This window comes from Glycine soja, chromosome 17, assembly GCF_004193775.1.
Source record: "Glycine soja cultivar W05 chromosome 17, ASM419377v2, whole genome shotgun sequence".
NCBI classification, from domain to species: Eukaryota; Viridiplantae; Streptophyta; class Magnoliopsida; order Fabales; family Fabaceae; genus Glycine; species Glycine soja.
In genome coordinates this window covers 11,070,909-11,090,663 of record NC_041018.1, presented here as the reverse complement: position 1 = coordinate 11,090,663, position 19,755 = coordinate 11,070,909, and the positions used below count along the sequence as shown (strand labels likewise).

Genomic DNA, 19,755 nt, shown 5'->3' with positions numbered 1-19,755 from the left:
CATCCAATTCCTATCTAGTGATCGCATATTTGTTTCAACCAAGGTCTCCATTAAGATTTTACATGCACTACGAACAAAGTACATGCCATTCCTTTCGCCTAACATGAGTGTGTACAATGTTGTATGTCGATTTAAGATTGTGAATCTTAAACATGTATAACATTATAACTAAATTTGATGGTTAGTCATACATTGATATTTGATTTATACTATCAACCAATAAAAAATGATCATTAATATAATTTTTAAGATGTTATTAAAAATTCCAACAAGAAAAAAGATGTAGTATCCCACTCAACACAAGACCGACATGTGCAGCAGAGAGTCATAAGCGGAGGCTGCAAGAACCCTCTTCTTTTATTACTATCATGGTTCCCTCCAATCTCCCATCCAACGGCCCCAAATCCCCCAAGCCCCAAATCTCATCACCCACCGCACGATCATAAATCATCCCCCCATTTCTTCCTAACACCACTTCAGATCTGGCACCACCACCCCGAACCTAAAAAACATCATAGTATTACAGTACTATTTGGCGGCGGCGATGGTGGAGGCGCAGACATGGACGACGCGGAGAATGAGCAACCCTCGTCTTGACACGACCACCACAGACCCAGTACTGGACATTCCCCCGACACCGCCGGGGGAGCTTCGGAACAGCTTCGGATCCAACCCTAACAACAACCTCTCTCCAACCCTAGTAACCGCCCTCATCATTTCATCTTGGTACCTCTCAAACATCGGCGTCCTCCTCTTAAACAAGTATCTCCTCAGCTTCTACGGCTACCGCTACCCCATCTTCCTCACAATGCTCCACATGCTATCATGCGCCGCATACTCCTACGCCTCCATCAACTTCCTCGAACTCGTTCCTCTCCAACACATCCACTCTAAAAAACAGTTCTTTAAGATCCTCGCGCTCAGCGCCATCTTCTGCTTCTCCGTCGTCTGCGGCAACACCTCCCTCCGCTACCTCCCCGTCTCCTTCAACCAAGCCATCGGCGCAACGACCCCGTTTTTCACAGCTATCTTCGCTTTCTTAATCACATGCAAGAAAGAGACCGGGGAGGTTTACCTCGCGCTGTTGCCGGTGGTGTTCGGCATCGTTGTCGCGAGCAACAGTGAACCTTTGTTTCATTTGTTCGGGTTTTTGGTCTGTGTCGGTTCCACCGCTGGTCGTGCTTTGAAATCCGTTGTTCAGGGGATTTTGTTGACTTCGGAGGCCGAGAAGCTTCACTCCATGAACTTGCTTCTCTACATGGCTCCCTTGGCGGCGTTGATTTTGTTGCCGTTTACTCTCTACATTGAAGGAAATGTGTTGGCTTTGACTGTTGAGAAGGCCAAAGGTGACCCCTTTATCGTGTTCTTGCTGCTTGGGAATGCCACCGTGGCGTATTTGGTGAACTTGACGAATTTTCTTGTCACGAAGCATACCAGTGCGTTGACGCTGCAGGTGTTGGGGAATGCGAAGGCGGCGGTGGCGGCGGTGGTTTCGGTTCTGATTTTCAGGAATCCGGTGACGGTTATGGGAATGGCGGGGTTCGGAATCACCATCATGGGGGTTGTGCTTTACAGTGAGGCCAAAAAGAGGTCCAAAGTTACCACTCATTGATGTTTCTTTTTTGGCTTTCACACCTTATTCTTCGGGTATTTTCTTTCTTTTGTTTTTATTCATATTGCACAATTGCACTATTTTTAGTTTCATTTAATTTTTATTATTGTATTTCCGTGGAATTGGGTCGAATTAATTACAGCAATTGGACTGTATAGGAATTAGGAAGGAAGGAAGGAGAAGCAGAAAAAAGGGGTGGGAGGGATTATTATTACTTTTGTGTTGTTGTTGGGTTCCTGAAATTCTCTTGGCCGTTGTGTAAGCTTATATATGAAACGCTCTATGCCCTTTGGCAACATACATAAAAACGTTCGAAGAACGAGAAACCTTTTATGTGTATTTTGGCGAGGGAGGAAAATTCTCCCTCCCTGTATTTTGTTAATCACTATCACATCATCTATTTTATTTTTTTTCGGTTTTGGCTTTTTGTCATTTGGTGTTTTATTAGCTTTAATTTTGATTCGTTTGTGAGTTTCGAGCTAATTGCTTGTGTTGTATCTAGGGCTGAACTCCTCAATCAAACTGCTTCATAGTATTTCACTGATGGAGTAATATTAAGAATTCAAACATGGGGTTCGATTGTGTGTTTATTTGTTTGTGTTAAGGAATTGTACTTTCTTTTTGTATTGCTTTGAATTTCATTGCAATTCATGAAACTATCACTAAACTTAAGCTTCCAACATTACATATATAGTCATTTCTCCTCTTTCACTTATGCAGTGGCTACTATATACATTTTAAATAATTGTGAAGCAGACAAGAGTACCCTACCTGAAATCAGTCTTAGTAAATAGTTTAGTTAATGTTGAGACTTGCGAATATTGATCAAAATTTTGCAAGTCACAAATGATCGGTTTAGGATACTATTGGAAGTTTACATTTCAAGGTCACATGTTCTGAATGTATTAGTATCTACAGAAACTTGATGGACTTACTTAGCCAAGTTTAGTGAAAAATATTTCATGCTTTCAGCGCAAAACCTTTTACATCTGAGCTGGATTATATTTCTCTGCTTATAGAACCATTGGTAAGTACTAAGTAGAATTCATTTTCTACAACTAAATTAAGTTGTGCGTTGCTTAGTTCCAAATGTATGGGAATTTGCTATGCTTGTTCAAATATACATTTGAACACATCGAGTCAGTATCAGTTGAGTTGATATTGGGAAGTATATTTCTTGGCTTTCTTATGGTGGATATTAATATCTAGGTATGTTGCCATAATACCATTTTAAGCTCATTTGGTTGTGGTCACAAGTCTCAATATCATTCCCATATTCATAATTCTTTCAAATCTGTTTTGTGACAATTGAGATATTTCAATAAATTTTTACTATGGTCTCATAGCACCAAAATTTCAATAAATGTAGTTCTCTGGTTTCACTATCCATTCTAAGAGATACAGTGAGTCAGTAACAATGCCTCTTCGCTGCCTAAATTGTACCCGATTGTGCATGTTTATGTTTTGCTTGCCTTGCTAGGTCAAAGGGTATCTTGGCCGCTAAATTAAGTGAACAGTGGCATCTCTTCAAAGACTGTCATGTTTCACACTCACCACCAGTCACTTGTGTCCAAAACATTGAAAAATGACATTCCTTGCATCCATTTGGCCTAATCTCAGAAATTGGTTGCTGTTATGCTATCTTCGTCAAGCTAGTTGAAAGTTGCATTGTGTCTTTCTGAATATAGATATTTAAGATATTTGGTTTGTTAAATTTCCATTCTTGTCAAAGGGTTAGGGAGATGTCCATGTTTGAAGCCGGTCAAATTGCTATTTAGGTATTACTTCGTTCATTTGGAAGTTGCTAATGGCACAATCTATGTAGCTTAATAAATTATCATTCGTAAGTTGTTTCAGGAATAATATATATGCACTTGACCTGTGTACTTGGTCGATGTTAGGTGTTGTAATAATGTCACTATTTTGTTTACGCTAAAACAGCATGTGACTTCTTACCTAAAGACTAAATTTAATAAAAGAGCATGTGATCAAAATTCAATTCGTGTATTTGTCGGACATACAACTTACTACGCGAGTACTTCATTTTTCATTTTAAAATTTACCTTTATACGGGAAACGCATAGGAAAACCATTTGGATGTTTTTTAGAGATTGGATATAAGATTATTATTTTTTTTTCAATACTAGGGACAAACCACGAAAAACTAAGGGGACTTAAGGGAATAGCAGCAGCTCTCTTAACATCATCAGAGACTATAGCTGTTAAAGCACAGGATAATTCATCCAAAAGGAAGGAAGCCCAACTTCTTTGATGGCCAAATTTAGCAGCCCAGTCAGCAGCAGAATTTACTTCCCTGCTAATGTGCACAATTGGATATAAGATTTTTCATTTAGTTACGAATTTACAATTTAGTGACCGATTATCAATTTATCAAAGTCTAATGCAATGAAACGAATAATTAAACAATGATCACTCTTCATTCTTAATACTCACCGAAGTTCTAATCCATAGTCATTACGAGAGTAAAAACTTAGGAATATATTTAAAAAAAAAAATAATTGAGCAATTATTATTTTTCAACACTGTCATATCTGTTTGTAATCCCCTACGACTTAGGAGTATAGTGCTTGAAGTTGATCAATCTTGTTTACAGTGGTATAATTCTGATGTAACCCATCAGGTGTTAGTATGACAAATTCAAAAACTTAGTCCGGCCAGAGCCAGATTCAGTGACATTTCAAACTTCCCACAAATCATTCAGCCAAAGGCATTCAAACAATTTCTCACTGGCACTCTGAACCGATGCCTGCCATTTGGACATGAAATGAAACGCGTTTGTCATCTTTGGAACATGCATTGGAATAAAATTCCGGACATTTATTTCTGTACGCTCCTTACCCTAAGTGAGAGAATTACGACAAAATCAAGGAGGTGCAAATAGAAAATATGGGTTTAAAAAAACCCTAAAATTTCTGCATCCCTTACGATGTCTCAAACTATATGGGCTGCCCAATGCCGATAATTTGGTCTACACTTTATCTTGAAATGTATTTCCTACCACTGAGGCATGTCAAGCCTAGTATATTAAATTTGAATAGATACTTTTCTCATATCATGTGTTTTTTTTTTATATAATTTATTACTTTCAAATTCTATTAGTTAAATTTAATTAATCTCAATTTGAATTTTAACAGATTAAATCAAATTAATAGACAATGTCTTAGTTTACAAAAATTATTTAACTTCCTCTTCAACTTTTTTTTATCTCTAATTCCTTCCTGTTGATCAAACCCAGTTTATTAAATTTAATTGCTAAGTCAAGATTGAAGATGTCTCTTAATATACCCACTTGGAACTTGTCATTTTTAAAGTCGAGTAACTTACATTTTAATTTATGCTTTTTAAGTCTAATTAGGGATAGTCTAATTAATTGATGTGAAATCGTGAAACTCTTACGGAATAGAGGATCCACAAACATCAGGTCATCCAACTTGGGCTTGCCTTTTAAGCTGAAATTAGATGAGAAAGGAAGCAATGACAAGTGAGTCGCATTGAGGTTGAGTTACGACCAAACTCGGTTAAGACAGTACACAGCCTCCCAAACTGAGATATGAGGCGGCCAGTACATAGCCATTCAAACTGAGATGTGAAGCAGAGCAGTACATAGCCATCCAAACTCTTGAGATATGAGAAGGGATCAGTACACAACGTCCCAAGCTTTGTGCTATGAAAAGCAATGAAGCTTTAATAGAACAGTCGATTTATACCCAAGGTTGAGACAAGGCCGAACTCGGCTCAGTTACATATACCATTCTAGAAATTAGGAGTAAAAAAACTACGCGTTAATGCTACGAAAAGCGAAATTGGCATAAGCTGAAGACAACGCAACACTCTGGCCTTAAATGATACTATATTTTTTGGATCATGATCAGTGGCAGTTAAAGAAGTTACAGCTATGCACCTAGGATTTTGTTCATTTCTAGAAAAAAGTAAGATTCTGTGTACAGTAAAAAAATATACATCTATCATCCGCATAGAGTTGTTAGGGGACTGTCAGATTCAACTATGTACCGAAAATCTTCATGTTAGCAGCAAAACTTCAAGTCTGATGTCCATAACTAAGCAGGTTGCACATTTTCCCTCGTTTTTTGTCATCGAATTCCTAAGCTCCTGGATCATTTCAATTAGAATGTTAAATATATAAGCAATTAATTTTTGTTTCTGGGTGTGATATAACGATCGTATTAAACATGAAGAGTAGTGTCAACTGCGCATACCTCCTTGCACCCATCAGACTGATGCAACTGCCATTCCCTCGAGACGTTCGGTTTGCCCTTAACATAAAAGCCTTCTCCTGCATCATGTGTCAGCTAGATGATGAAATCTATCATTTATGAATTATGACGAATCACTAAAAGATAGAAATGTAACTTTAGAATATTTAATTAAAGAAGTTATATGAAAAGCAAAGGCTCAACGGAAGTCATGCTCTTCGGACAATGTTATACTTAAATATATTATTACCTCTTGGTCCAGACGAAAAGAATTAAATATATTTTCTTTTGAGTCCTTGCACCAAGAAACAAAGAACTCAATACAATGCCAAGAGGAAAAATAATCCAAATCATTACGTTTAATTCAAAATTATAGAGAATAATTTATTGGAAAAAACAAAAAGAACGTAGAGGGTAAACCTTTCTACACATCCCAGAATGCTGAGGCAGTTTGAAATGAGATCCGTTATTTGGCTGGCCTTCGGATGTCAGAGACAGCTAACATTCCGAAAATATTTAAAGATTGAGAATCGTTAAAAAATATCTTTATGGTAAGTAACAATACCAATAGAAGTTTCATGTGGTAAACTTATAATGCAAAAAAAAAAAAAAAAGCACATAAATTGCCCTGCAAGGCTTGAGAGTTAAATCGAGAAAGTGCATCAAGCAAAAAAGGTAGCCAAAATATCAATTAAAAACGAAAGCGTTAATTCACCTTGCTGAAGAGTTCAACTGGGGGGTCATGCTGAACCTCCTTTTCAGTCTGTAAGTCAAATTCCTATATAAATTGAAGCAAGATACAATAAATGAAATTTTCTACCCAGAAAAATAATCATGGGAAGAGAAAATCAATGAAAAAACCATATTGGGACTACAGTCTGTGCAAGTTTTGTTATGCCTTACCATGGGGACTGTTGTTTCCTGTTTGCTGTTATGGAAAACACCACCATTTCCTTTACTTGGAAGTATCTGTAGCCAGACATTTTGGAAGGAAAGACAAAATTAAATAAAATAGCAGACAACAAAAGAATCCGAACTTCAGAATTCTCTGGGATATCTTCCAGAAGTCACATTACTCTCATACAGAATAACAGTTCCTCTATAATAAAGAAAGATGCACTAAATAGAGTTACCTCATAATACATTATACTTCCAATTTTCATCCAATATTTTTACATATATTGCCTTTAGGATTGTGTACAATATTGAGTTCTACAGGAAAGTTTTCTTGACACTTTCTGAAATAATGCTGCTATTGTCATGTAGATGTGCCATGAATATGAATACCTTTTTATAATAAATCAGCTTAATAATGATATATCTATGAGTGAATCTTATACTACTACACTAGTATGAAGGAGATAAATGCTTATGTTTCATGGTATAAGAACACTACAGTCTGCACAAGTTTTGTTATGTTTTCATTGAAGCATAAAGATTGTTTAAATTATTTCAGTCAGAAAAAATTTTAAATTATATATCTCATCCTCAGCCAGAAAAATAGTTCAGGTTCATATTTATTCTTTGCTAACAAGTTATTGCCATGTATCTTATCGAAATTTATCATTGCTGTCTCATTACCTTCTTATTAAGAGGCTGAGCTTTAAAAATATGAGTAAAACCCAATCCATCATTAGTTGGTGCAGCTGCAGCTGCAGGTCTATGGACAGAGACAGTATTCTGTAGTTAGTACCATTGTTTCATGAACAGTCATTGTTTGAAGGAACATTTATCACTATCACCACATTTATTAGTGATTACCTTCTTAAATCCTTGATTCTATTTTCTAAAGCAGAAACACTAGTATGCTTGTCCCAACCCTGCAACCAGATAACTTTGGTCTCAGAAATACTAATCATATCTATTGCGTAACAGGAAAATAAAACAAGAAAATGCAAATCAATCATAAAAAAATACATAACCAATGATAATATTTAAAATTGTATGAACAAAAATTAAACTGACCTTATCAGAATCATCATAGTGAAATGAAGATGACATAGCAGATGTGTGTTGCATTGCCCTCTCGAAAGTCTTCAAGTGAAATTCCTGAAAAGTAATACAGAAAACCTGGACTTAAAGATATATAACAGAAATAAAACAAAAAATCCTAATTAATTTTTTAGTTCTTTTACTTTATAATCATTGGATGGTGATACATATGGATGAATAAAGAAACTAAATATCAGAACTCGGGCTTACTTGAAATTCAGGCAATCTCGGAGTGCTCCTTTTGGGAGGTAGCATTGAAGGAGCCTCAAGAATCTAGATTGTGAACATAATTTAGAGGAGACGATGGCAACAATGCACCAAATTAACCAGACAAAAGCAATTATATCTACAGCAAGAACTAACCTTCCTATTTAATGGGCGAGCTTTGAATTTGGGAGCAGCGACTGTCACATGCTCTGCCTCTCCAACATTCTTGGGTCTGTGAAGCACATGTATTTCTCAATGTCCATTATCTCTTAAGAAGAGAATTCATCATCAAAATTTCAGTGAGCATTACACATCCACAATCACAAACCTTATCCTATGTGCTCTACGTGCTGTTCTAAGGTCAGGCTCCCTTGGAATAGTAAGCCTTAGCTTCGAACATGCAGAGTTTTGTTCAACAGTGACAGCCTGCAAGAACATACAAATGTTTAGAGTATTCTCATGAGAACCTCTTTTCTGCCACCTCAAGAAACAAAATCATATTCCTTAAAGATATGAAACACTCGCTGTTCCCAATTGCAGTTTAGGCACTTAATAGAGGATACCCTTAGCCATTTACAAATTCCCACTCAACAACAGTATTAAAATAAAAGGAATTTCTTACTTCTTTCTGCAAAATCAAATAAGGAATAACATATGAAGGACAAAAATATGAGTACCGTGCAATTCATATGAAGAGGATACTTGACAATTTTTGTATAATCTACATTAACCAAGGGAAGATTCAACAATTCTGCATTAGGATTCATACCATCATTGGTGCCTTGTGGAAAAAATTGGTTTGCTGCTTCACATCAGAAACCTGTCATGGAGGCAATACATTAATCATTTCAAATGCCCTGTCTACAATAAATGTGATGTCAACATTACTCAAGTTCCATTTGAATTCCCGGTCCATGTTTACCACCCAAACATTGGAGACTAATGGTACATTTGGGAGTAACATTTTGGGAGGGAAAGGGAAGGGAGGACAAAAATTTTAATTTTTAATTAAGGAAGTTATGTAATGTACGTAAAAAAAACAACAAAAGATTATGGCATAAGTTTATGCTAGTCTATCATTTTGTTTAGAGAATATTTATTGGAAATGAAAAACTTGTCCTCCCTTTCCTTTTCCTCCAAAACCCAACTCTCAAACACATCATAATGTAATTCTACTAGTGTATTTTACTGTTACCCATGAAAAATATCAACTAAGCACTCATAAGTTCCTTAGAGCAATTCTGATACACACAAATGTAATGATTGTAGGAAATTTTTCAAAAGATGCATCATTTGTAACTTACAAGGAACTGCATAAAATTTCACACCATTACATATTCAACTTTATGATCAATTTCTGGTATATACTTCTAGAAGCCAAATATGAACTTTCTTCAAGTTCAAGTATTGTAATATCAGAGAAGAAAGGCTAAAACAACTTGCAAACCTTACACAAGAGACCACTCTCTAATTTTTGCCGCTTGGCAGCTTGATTTTCTACCCCAGTAGAGATAGATAAATTTTGTTCATTCTGAGTTCGTAGCTTCTGAAATCTGAGAAAGGAAGAGTTGCAGATATAAGGTTGTATGGGTTTTTTCCAGAAACAGAAAAAAATAAAATCAAAGATATACAGTAATAATACTCCCATAGCTGTACTTATTAAAAGAATATGACTTCATAATGAATAAAATGCCCATCCAAGTTAGTGAGAACTTAAATTAATGCACCGCTTCGAGCAAACAGAGATAATGTAGAACAATGCAATAAAATGTTACATTTCAAAATAAATGGCAATTCATATTGTCATTCTACTTCTCCCACCCAAGAAAAAAAACGTCTCTTTAACTATAAAAACAAAAAATTATTCTAATTAATCATCACCTTGAACCGATGTTTTTAGCAGGGTGATTTTGCTTGGCCAATTGACTAGCGGTAGGTTTCATTAGTGTTGAACTCTTTGGTACAGCAGACTTAGCCTTAGAGTTCAAATTGTTGCTAATTGTCTTACTGCCAAAGGTAAGTCCTAGAAAAAGAAAAAAAATACATGTCAAGCAGAAATAGAATAAACAAGCTGAGGCAGAGGGAAAAGGATTAAGGCAGATAGATAGAGAAAATGAGAGAGAACCACAAAAACATAAAGTTATAAATAACAGAAGCAGAGTAAAAAATAATGTCATGTGTTAAAGATATAAAACCACTCAAGTACTTCCACCTAACAACTTAAAATTTTGGGAGAGGAAGTTATTGACATAGTATTAGAACCTAAATGACTACAGGAATGTGATCCCTTCCACCATCATTCATCATAATTAAATCAAATATCAGCAAAAGGTAAAGTGGAATCATACATTGTCTCCACCTTAAGCTTTGGAAGAGTTAATCCTTGGCATAAAATGAAACGACAGGTCATACCAGGAGTTACCATAGCACAAGAGACAATTGCAACATAAATAAGGATTACATATCAAACAATATTATGAGCACCTCAGATTGTAAATTGAGTTTCTAGAAAGAAATTGATGATGCCAAAATTGCACTCATGAAACTAATCAATTGATACTACTTTGATAGACACAAGGATTATAAGATGCTAAGCCACTAAACAAATTTACAGTCCTCATATTAGCATCTGGATCATGGTATTGGTATCAGATTGTTACCTGTAGGTACTTGTAGGGACCTTGCACCATCATTTTGTAGAATTCCAGCCAACAAGCCAGAGATATTTTCACCAAGTGTTTTTGGACCTAAAAATTACAGAGAAGGCATCACCAACAAGTCAAGAGTATGTATTGAGCATAGAAAGCTTGGATACATGACAACAGGATTACTATATTAGCCCATTACATAACAAAGTTTTCAGCTTATCGCTTCCAGAGGAATAGACATATGTACTTGCAGTTATTTGAGAAGGTCCTCAACGAGAGTATGATAATTTAAAAATTACGCCAACACTTGTACAAATCCAATCCTGGTACAGTTTTGCTCTCTGTAGCAGGTGGCAAAAACATGACCACAATCAAACAGTCATAACTTTTCATTTAAAAATGGAAACATCTCAATCTACAGGCCAAACAAATTATCCAAACAGAGGGACCCTACGGGAGCAGATGTACATACAGAACATCCAAGGGCCAGAAAAAATATTCCGATATTTTTAACACTAACAAAAACAAAACATTAAACCATATATTAGTGTGCTTGGTTCAGTTTATTTTAGAGAAACAATAATTTAATTTTGCTAGTTTGGTGAGGGAGCTTCTGAAAGATTTTCCCCAATTTTTAAGCTAATAACAATATAATAACTAATTACAGCTCAATCAGATCACCTAAAGTGTAAATAATAAAAAAAAAATCAAGAATTCAAGAAAAAAAAAAAGAATATACAAATATAATAACTTAATAAGCCAGCAAGTTGATTGCAACGCCGTTTTAGTGTACTTTCAATGAGAACGAGAGTTGCATGAAGATAGTAAACGGCGTTCTACAAAGTAAGATTATTAAGCCATACCACAATTCTCAAAAGCCGTGTCCGAAAATCCAATCCCTAACGGAACAGTAGATTTTTCATCATCCACATTACTCGCGCATTCCACGTGTTCGGACTTCGGCGAATCGCCAACATCTTCCAAGAACAAATCCTCTCTCACCACTAGCAGCCTTCTCACAAAAGCTGAAGCAAAAGAAATGTGCAATTTCAGAAGAAACAGTAAAAGAGAATATGTGCAACGAAGAAACGAAAGGGGAAAATGAAGATACGAAACAAGTTTCGCAGAACGATAAATGAAAAAAGAAAAAAAAAAAACGAAATGCTTGGAAGAAATGTGTGAGAAAGAGAAGAAGACTAACGCGAAGGAGGGTAACTAGCGGCATTTTGAAACCAGTGTTGGGCTTCGTGAGCTTCCGCGGGAGTCTCCGGGCGAGTGAAATCGAAGAACCTTGCAGCGTCGAACTCGTAATCGAGGTCAATTTCATGAGCAATAAACACGTGCTCTATTTCTGCGTCTTCTTCGTCTTCCTCCATCACCATCGTCATGGACATTATTACCTCTCTCTACGGCGTCGTTGAGTAGGTGGAGTGAGAGCAATGCGGGTTATGTTATGGAGCTCCGTATCCGAACAATGAAGAATTTGTTTCTGCTGCTGAGTGAGAGTGAGGTGGATTTTGTTGAGCGGTTTTAACACAAATCACGATTTTAATTTTAATTATTAATGTTTTTTAAAAGGAAAGTATTTAATTAGTGCGTGGTGAAGAGGAAGGTACCGTTCTTTACTTGGAAGGAGCCAGCAAGAGACAAAGCAGAGAGCTCTTGCAGCCTTTTCAACTGTTTTTCAATTTCAATTTTTGTTTTTTTATTGCCCCAGGACCTGAAATTTGTGCTGCAAACACAATGTGTGTGAAGAGGGAGAAAGGGTCCAAAATTTGAATTTATTAAGAGTTTGGTTTTTACTATTATAGGACCGATTTATGGGTGTTTAAAATTTGAAGGGAAAGAAGTTGGTGGAATTTTGGTAGTTTTTTATCCGTATAGAAAATGGGGAATTTCATTTGTGTTTGTCTATGATGTGCTACTTCTGGGGTGACATTATGTTGTGATATTTAGGATTAGATTAAAGATTTGGGATATGTTTCGGGCAGCGAGATCCTGTCCACGAGACGACTCTGCAATTTCGGCGCCTGCTCATTTTGGCCTTTCTGTTACATCAATTTGTAATCTTTTTTTCCTCAAACTAAAAAAAAATTTGCAATATTTTGTTCTTGGTTACTTGTACTCTAATTTTAAAACTAAATTTAATTATATATTTTATCACTTTATTATTATTATATTTTGAATTTTATCGCTCAATTTTTTTTTACACATTTTGCTATTTCAATTTTTCATATTTTATTGATCACTTATAAGTCTAGACACATCTAAGTAATATATTATTTTGTCATTATTTTTATTTTTTTAAAATGATATTATTTTATTACCAACATATTAATAAACTAGTATATGAAAAAAAGAATTAATGTTCATGTATTAAAAATATAAAATAGTATAAAAAAATTACATGATTATTTAATCATAATTTATTATTTAAATTATTTTAAAATAATTATTTTAAAAGTTAATAAATTTATTATACATGATAATTATAATTAAAACAATGTGTAAAAAAAATTATATTGTCCATATATAACCCTCTTTCTTGTGAAAAAAAGAAATTTGCTGTGATGTGAAAAAAAAATTGAAAAATGATAAAATACGAAAAAACAATTTAAGTAATAAAATTTACGGTTGAGTAGTAAAATGTAGCTTAAAAATATAACTACAATTACATCGTATCCTGATAATGTTTAGCTTAAATAAATTTAATATCTTTCTTTAATATAAAATTTACTTAGTATATCAATTTTGTGGCAGATTTTTTGAAAGCCTGATAAAACTAAAATAACATATCTAAAATGAGTCTAATTGTGTACAAGTTAGACTCACATTTTTAATAAAAAAAAATACATATTTCAATAAAATCAAATGATTCAAATTAATTTAGATGTATATTTTAATTATATTTAACATTCTAAAATTATTTTTATCAAAATATAAATTAAAGAGACACTAAATCAATAAATAATATTATATAAAATATTTAATTAACTAAACTGGTGTTTAAATCTAAAAATCTTTTAATATGTTTGAAAATATTTTGAATAAGCTATTTTTATTTTGTTTAAAATAAAAACAAATATATTTCTGTAATAAAATAATCCAACATACATGAATTTTAATTTTTTTTAAATAGACAACTTTAACTTATTTATTGGACATGAAGTCAAATTGAACCTAAAGTATTGTCTTATTGCACCTGGATGGTTCTCTTGTCCTTGGCAATGATGACCAGTATTGGAGGTCCCTAGTATTAGCTGGGTTCCACTCCTTTTAGTATAAACTCCTAGCTAGTGTGGAACATGCGAATCCAATGAAGAATTAAGAATTATGTTCTGAGTAAACTTCGCCAAATCATTTCAGTTTATTTTAAAAAAAGTTTATTACTCGATAAATTTGTTTGGTTGATAAATAAATTTTTTAATTAACTTTTAATATTTTTTGAAGCATTATTTAAGGTAATTTTTTTAAAAAATGATAGTCTCTAATTTTTATATTTTATTATTATTTTTAAATATATCATTTTATATTTTTTAATTATTTTAAAAATTATTTTTATTAAAATACTTTAATAAGTTATCTTAAAAGTTTTCTATTATTCGTTAATTTTTTAGTTTTTAACTAACTTTTTAACTAATTTTGTAGAACATAAATGAAAAAAGAAAAAAAATAATGTTTTTTTATGTTTCAACAAAATAAAAGTTAAAATAAATGAGAAAAATATAAATATAAATTATTTTTATTTGGTATTCGACCAAATAAAAAATATTTTATCATTCATATTTTACTTTTCTTTATTTTAAAGGGAAAATAGAAATAGAAATAGAAAAATAAAATAAAATTTTGTTTTTATAATTCTTTTATTTTTCAACCAAATAGAAAAATATATTATTATTCATGTTTTTCTTTTCTCCATTTTCTTTCTTTACATTAAATATATCAGTAATTTCACTTTTACTCTTTGTAATTAAGTGTAATTAAGTGAATATAAATCGAATAGCTTCTGAAATTTCTCTACTAAATATGCAAAGTTTATTTTTAGTAAAAAAAAAAGCTCAAAATCCTTTCTAATTTATATCAAAATAAACTCGTGAACTTTATCAAAACTAAAATTTTCAATATAATTTTTAACATTATCAAAGTATTAAACCACTAGAATTAGTGATAAAAAGGTTTAGGTAATATTCGTAATGTTCTAGATTCTAACCTTGTTACCATTCTACATAAAAAAAACATTAACAAAGTATAGATGTAATTTAGAAAATTTGTAAGTGCAAATCTCATCAAAGGTGTCTCTTCAATCTTGTTAACAGCTCTGTTTATAGAAGACAACATAAGAATAAGAATAGTAAAGTTTATTTTTCATAAATATTCTCTATCTCCATCTTGATTTTCTTTCGCGAATCTAGACATTCTTACGTTGTTGATTAATATAATATAGTATGTATAACTACATTAAAGAGAAAGACAATTACTGTTGCGTAAAATTCCACCATGATTAACTGTAAAATTCACCAATAATATTTTCCAAACCATATCGTATTTATTTATATCCAAATTCTTGTCTCTAGCTATTCCCCACCCTTCTAATGGTGAGGCCCCTCCACCATATCCACGATGTGTCCCCCCAAATAAAGTGTTCCCTTCATAATGCCATCATATTATTGCCGAGTATGGTATGAGTTGAGTAGTACTTGCGAAAAGCATTTATTTGTCTGCCCCAGTAAATGAAATGTTAAACTGAGAAAAAGAAATCCATGCAGACAAAACATAATTCCTGTAGCAAGTCAACAAATATTGAGGCATTGGATTCAAATGCTATATAAATCGGGAATTTCATTCATATACAATGATAAATGAGATAGAAGCGCTAACAAATAAAACAATTTCTGTAAACAATATAAGGAAACAAGGAATGGAAATGCTGAACTAAAAATAGGTGTTGGCCATGTTAGCTTGTTCCTCCAATATCCTTTCCTTGGTCAACCCATCCCACTAGTTATAATACATTTGACGGTCAACTCTTCCCATGGAATAATGTTTCCTCATAAAAGCAATTTCATATAAGGAAACAATGAACGAAGCCAGACTAAAATTTCTGGACTACTGCAACAATGGATCCTCCTCCCTTTGTAACTCATCAAGCCGTCTCCTAGCATAAGCTGTGAAAAAGATGGTTGTCGCCACCGTTATACAGAAGCCTGCCACATTGAGAATAATTTGTGGGGCAGATAGAGAATGCTTTTCATATGAAGCATCAGCTAATGTCCGAATCAATATTCCACTGCAAAAATAACCAAATTAAGTATACAATGAGTTCATGCGGGTCCAGATAATTTGCAACATTAGTTTCTATTTTTAAACCAGCCAACATTTGAAATGGGGTAACCTGCAATAATGGATTACAGGTGTAGCATAAAATACATGTCAGATGCAAAGATGAAGAAAAGGAAAAACACTAACTAATGGCAAAGTCATTACCATTATTAGATAAAACGCTTTTGAAGGAAATAAATTCAAGCATGGCATTGAAAGACAAATTTTCAGGGCAAAAAAACGAGAGGAGGAACTAAAGATAAAGAAAAAATCCAATATTGAATTTACAGCTACAGTGTTATTACTAAACAAGTAAAGATACATTCTCAAAGCAAAAAAGAATATTATGGTGCAAGCCTCTTTTTTTTCTTCCCATAAGAGCATAAGTTTTTCTTCCAGTAAGAAAAAGTTTAGGAGGGGAAGTAGCCCTAGTACAAGGTCAGAGCAATCTAAAAGCCACAACAAAGGCTTACACAGAAACTTGATGATAGGCCACAGGTAGAAATCAAACCCTAGCCTAGTCCCTAGACCATTTTTTCAAACCAATCCTACCAGTTGAACAACCCTCGTTGGTTAGAGCTTTAGGTATTTGGCTAGTGAGAATCAAATAATCTATGCTGCACTTACATTTGCTTTCCTTAAACCCCCTACCAAAATATGGTGAGTTGATGACATAATGAAAATATCTTAGTGACATTCAAAAACAACTGCATGCTGAATTGATGGCATGGCAGTTATGGCTGCCCTTTCTCGAGTCAAGAGTGGCATTGAAACTATGGTAGCATAGGTGACAAACAGTGATAGATGGTATTAGACAAGGGAGGACAGCCATATGATTGAAAGTCTTAAGTTTTGAATTGTGGAACCAGTTGCAATTCAGAGTTTCCGTAGGTATGCAATCAGGCATTCCTGAGTAAATTAGTCCCATAAATACACAACCATAACCATTTAGCAGACAAAACGCCAGTATATTGATGTATTTAAGAAGAAGCCACACATGCCATGCATGGAAACAGATCAATCTCTTACTTCTATATAAAGTCATAGAACAGTTTGTGATATAAAGCTCAGGCGATTGACAGCATTCCTAAAACGAGGGAAACAAGAGTGAACTAAACACTCAACTGCTCCAAGAAAAACAATAATCTACCTCATAGATAACTCAAATTCTCCAACTCTATATTATCCATGGTCAAATTAACAGAAGATCACAATGTGAGGACACAATACGAAGATGCTCACTTATTAAAAATTGCACTTGTGTGAAACTTTGATGAGCATAAAGAAATTATACTGCTAAATGCCACCAGAATTTTTTTTTACAAAGAAGGCAAGAACAATAACACACCACAAAAATGGAAATGACTTTTGAAGGCATATCTCACTTTCTCCAATATATTAAAGATTCATCAGTTCACAAATCAATCTTGGATCTAATTAATTAAGAATAATCATGAAAGGAACATATTGCAACAATGGGAAACATGAAAACATGGTAAGGCAAGATGAAGAGAGTTTGCAGGACTCTGGATTGTATCAGTTATTAAAAATTCAAAACCATATATCTAACCAAAACAGTTCTTACCAGATAAAAAAAGCATAGAGTAAACAATGTCGTTCCTAGAAACAATCATATTATGCTAAACATAATCATGCTGGAGCTAGAGTTATTCAAGCCAATTACACAACCTAGATGCACAGAATGGCATGGACATCCAAAGGGACCAAAAGTGAGCAAAAAATGGTCACCTCACTCGTTACTTTAAGTATACATGACATATTCCAAATGCCAATGTTAGATATTATAAGCATGTATGCAACCAAGTAAAACACAAACAATTTCCTAGTATAACTAAAAAAGAGTGAATTAGAGAGAGAGAGAGGAACCCTACGTATAGATTGCAACAAATATTTCCGGCACCATTCCTACCAAGGACCCAACTATATAAGGCCCATACTTAACATTTGTTGCCACAGCACAATAGTTGAAGATTAAGTATGGGAATGGGGAAATTCTGATAAAGGCAACAGCCCGGAACTGATGAAACCAGCTCCCTCCACCAGCAGATCTTAGAATAGAAGCTTTTTTCGGATACTTCTCCAGCCACCCCTGCATAATAGATTCACAAAACATTGGATTCATATTAGTAGAGGCAAGACAAACACCTGCACACAGAAACAAACAAAAAAAAACAACTAAAATTCAAGACAAAGCATGTACTTCAATTTTATGGTGGAAGAGTTTGCCGATGACAAAAGGGAGTGATACACCAATAGCTGCTGCAGATATAATTAGCAAGAACCCAAAGCCATAACCAAATGTCATTCCAGCCACCCACATGGAAGGTGTAGATGGCAAAAGTAGGGTTGGGAATATTGCCACAGATGCAAACACCAAAACAGTTAACACTGGAGTACTGAAAGTCTCTGTCTCCCAATTTATAATCGGAATAATCTCCTGCAAAAAATAACAAAAAATTGAAGTACCCATTATAATTCAGTAACATTTTAATGCATAAAGAATGCAGAATTCGGCAATTTCATTCCCAAAAATCAAAACTTTACAAGGGAAAAACAAACCCCAAATCCAATAATAGCTAGTGGGAGAAAAAAGCACAAACCTTGTCTATGAAATAGGGTCCGACCCAGACGAGCACAACCACAGCCAAAAACCCCAGGAATAGAAACAACACCACCAATTTCACCCAATACCACACGGCGGCTCTTAGCGTCGGCGGAGAAAGCTCCGCCGCCGCACCCGGAGGAGAACCGTCGTCGGCGTTGGCCCTCAGTTTCACATAGTCCCCATTGCCATCATCGGATTGGATTGTGAGGGTAACGTCCGGCACGACCTCTTCTCTCCGACCACCACCATCAGTCTCGTAATACGTCATCGGGAAATGCAAAAAACAAAACAATCCAAAAAAAAAAAAACCCACCACACAACAAGAATTTTTTTTTCTTTTTGGATTATGAATGGTTGATCATGGTCGGTGGCAGCGTTTTATAGCCCAATCAATCGATCAATCATCTGCACCCGCAACGTGAGAACCGATTAGGGCACGAAGACGACGAAGAGGAGGAGGATGATGATGAGAAGGGTCACGAGAAACTTGCGGATTGAGGAATGAGGTTTTAATTCGGAGAATGAGAACGTGAAATTGGCAGCTACTTTTTATGTTTCTATTTCGGTTTTTCTCTTCTGTTCCCACCCAGCATCCAGGTGAGTTGATCTAATCGAGTTGAGGCACTGCAATAAAATCACCTGCTCGAAACGCTGCCGTTTCGCTCTAGAACGACACGCGGCTTTGGAGTGACGGGTGTTGCAACGGCATCGATCGATGATGGATTGATTACTTTCAAAGGAGGAGGCGTGGAGTTTGGTTTCTTTGCCGTTACTACTACGTGGACCTCACTCTTTGGGAACTTTATAATCGCCATTAATCTTTAATTTTAATAATTTATAATTTATTTTCTACAACTATTGAATTAAATTTTAACAAAGCTGTTATTGCTGACCCCAAGCGCATGATCATCTGTAATTTTCGGTGTAGCAAAACGGATATTGACAAGATTAAGTCCTGGTCTGTAGTTTGTTCTCTGGAAAAAGAATGGGGTTTAGGCTTTTTAATATCAAGCAGTGGAACCTTGTGCTTCTTTCTCGTATCTTGTGGGACTTTCATTATAAGAAAGATTCTCTATGAACAGATTCACATCAGGTGTTCAAGAAAAATTACTTTGT

At 34.5% G+C, this 19,755-nt stretch overlaps 3 protein-coding genes across 5 annotated transcripts; 1 reads left to right on the top strand and 2 right to left on the bottom strand.

The window, feature by feature from the left end:
* The first annotated feature begins 294 nt into the window (after positions 1–294).
* Positions 295–3,988, top strand: LOC114391440 (probable sugar phosphate/phosphate translocator At1g12500). Its single transcript, XM_028352451.1, has 2 exons — positions 295–1,647; positions 3,760–3,988. Exon 1 carries the CDS (start codon positions 545–547, stop codon positions 1,610–1,612), a length of 1,068 nt encoding a protein of 355 aa, XP_028208252.1. The 5' UTR covers positions 295–544; the 3' UTR covers positions 1,613–1,647; positions 3,760–3,988.
* Positions 3,989–5,419: 1,431 nt separating this feature from the next.
* LOC114392635 (protein TPX2-like) lies at positions 5,420–12,405 on the bottom strand. Of its 3 annotated transcripts, XM_028353839.1 has the most exons (18): positions 11,896–12,405; positions 11,558–11,719; positions 10,707–10,793; positions 9,928–10,069; positions 9,494–9,599; positions 8,816–8,866; positions 8,375–8,472; positions 8,203–8,278; positions 8,050–8,112; positions 7,813–7,896; positions 7,609–7,667; positions 7,429–7,507; positions 6,751–6,816; positions 6,563–6,625; positions 6,268–6,345; positions 6,098–6,142; positions 5,851–5,927; positions 5,420–5,743 (listed from the first exon to the last, which is right to left on the bottom strand). In XM_028353839.1, the coding sequence occupies exons 1-18, from the start codon at positions 12,086–12,088 to the stop codon at positions 5,725–5,727; spliced, it is 1,548 nt and encodes a 515-aa protein (XP_028209640.1). In that variant the 5' UTR covers positions 12,089–12,405; the 3' UTR covers positions 5,420–5,724. The 3 variants fall into 3 exon arrangements, with proteins under 3 accessions (XP_028209640.1, XP_028209641.1, XP_028209642.1); XM_028353840.1 differs by lacking the exon at positions 6,098–6,142 and having other exon boundaries at positions 11,896–12,400; XM_028353841.1 differs by lacking the exons at positions 6,098–6,142; positions 6,268–6,345 and having other exon boundaries at positions 11,896–12,403.
* A 3,070-nt stretch (positions 12,406–15,475) lies between these two features.
* On the bottom strand, positions 15,476–19,429 carry LOC114393715 (transmembrane protein 64-like). The gene is made up of 4 exons (XM_028355122.1): positions 18,635–19,429; positions 18,235–18,471; positions 17,906–18,123; positions 15,476–15,981 (listed from the first exon to the last, which is right to left on the bottom strand). Exons 1-4 carry the CDS (start codon positions 18,905–18,907, stop codon positions 15,801–15,803), a joined length of 909 nt encoding a protein of 302 aa, XP_028210923.1. The 5' UTR covers positions 18,908–19,429; the 3' UTR covers positions 15,476–15,800.
* Between the last annotated feature and the right edge of the window lie 326 nt (positions 19,430–19,755).

Bases quoted from the DNA above. Each gene is read 5' to 3' on its own strand.
- LOC114392635 (XM_028353839.1), bottom strand. From the start codon at position 12,088: ATGTCCATGACGATGGTGATGGAGGAAGACGAAGAAGACGCAGAAATA. The intron at 8,867-9,493 runs GTTTGCAAGTTG...CCTCCATGACAG, and splicing joins AGAGTGGTCTCTTGTGTAAG to GTTTCTGATGTGAAGCAGCA. The intron at 6,143-6,267 runs GTTTACCCTCTA...TCTTGGTGCAAG, and splicing joins ATTCTGGGATGTGTAGAAAG to GACTCAAAAGAAAATATATT.
- LOC114393715 (XM_028355122.1), bottom strand. From the start codon at position 18,907: ATGACGTATTACGAGACTGATGGTGGTGGTCGGAGAGAAGAGGTCGTG. The intron at 18,472-18,634 runs GTTTGTGCTTTT...TATTTTTTGCAG, and splicing joins GACCCTATTTCATAGACAAG to GAGATTATTCCGATTATAAA. The intron at 18,124-18,234 runs GTACATGCTTTG...TCTATTATGCAG, and splicing joins TCTTCCACCATAAAATTGAA to GGGTGGCTGGAGAAGTATCC.
- LOC114391440 (XM_028352451.1), top strand. From the start codon at position 545: ATGGTGGAGGCGCAGACATGGACGACGCGGAGAATGAGCAACCCTCGT.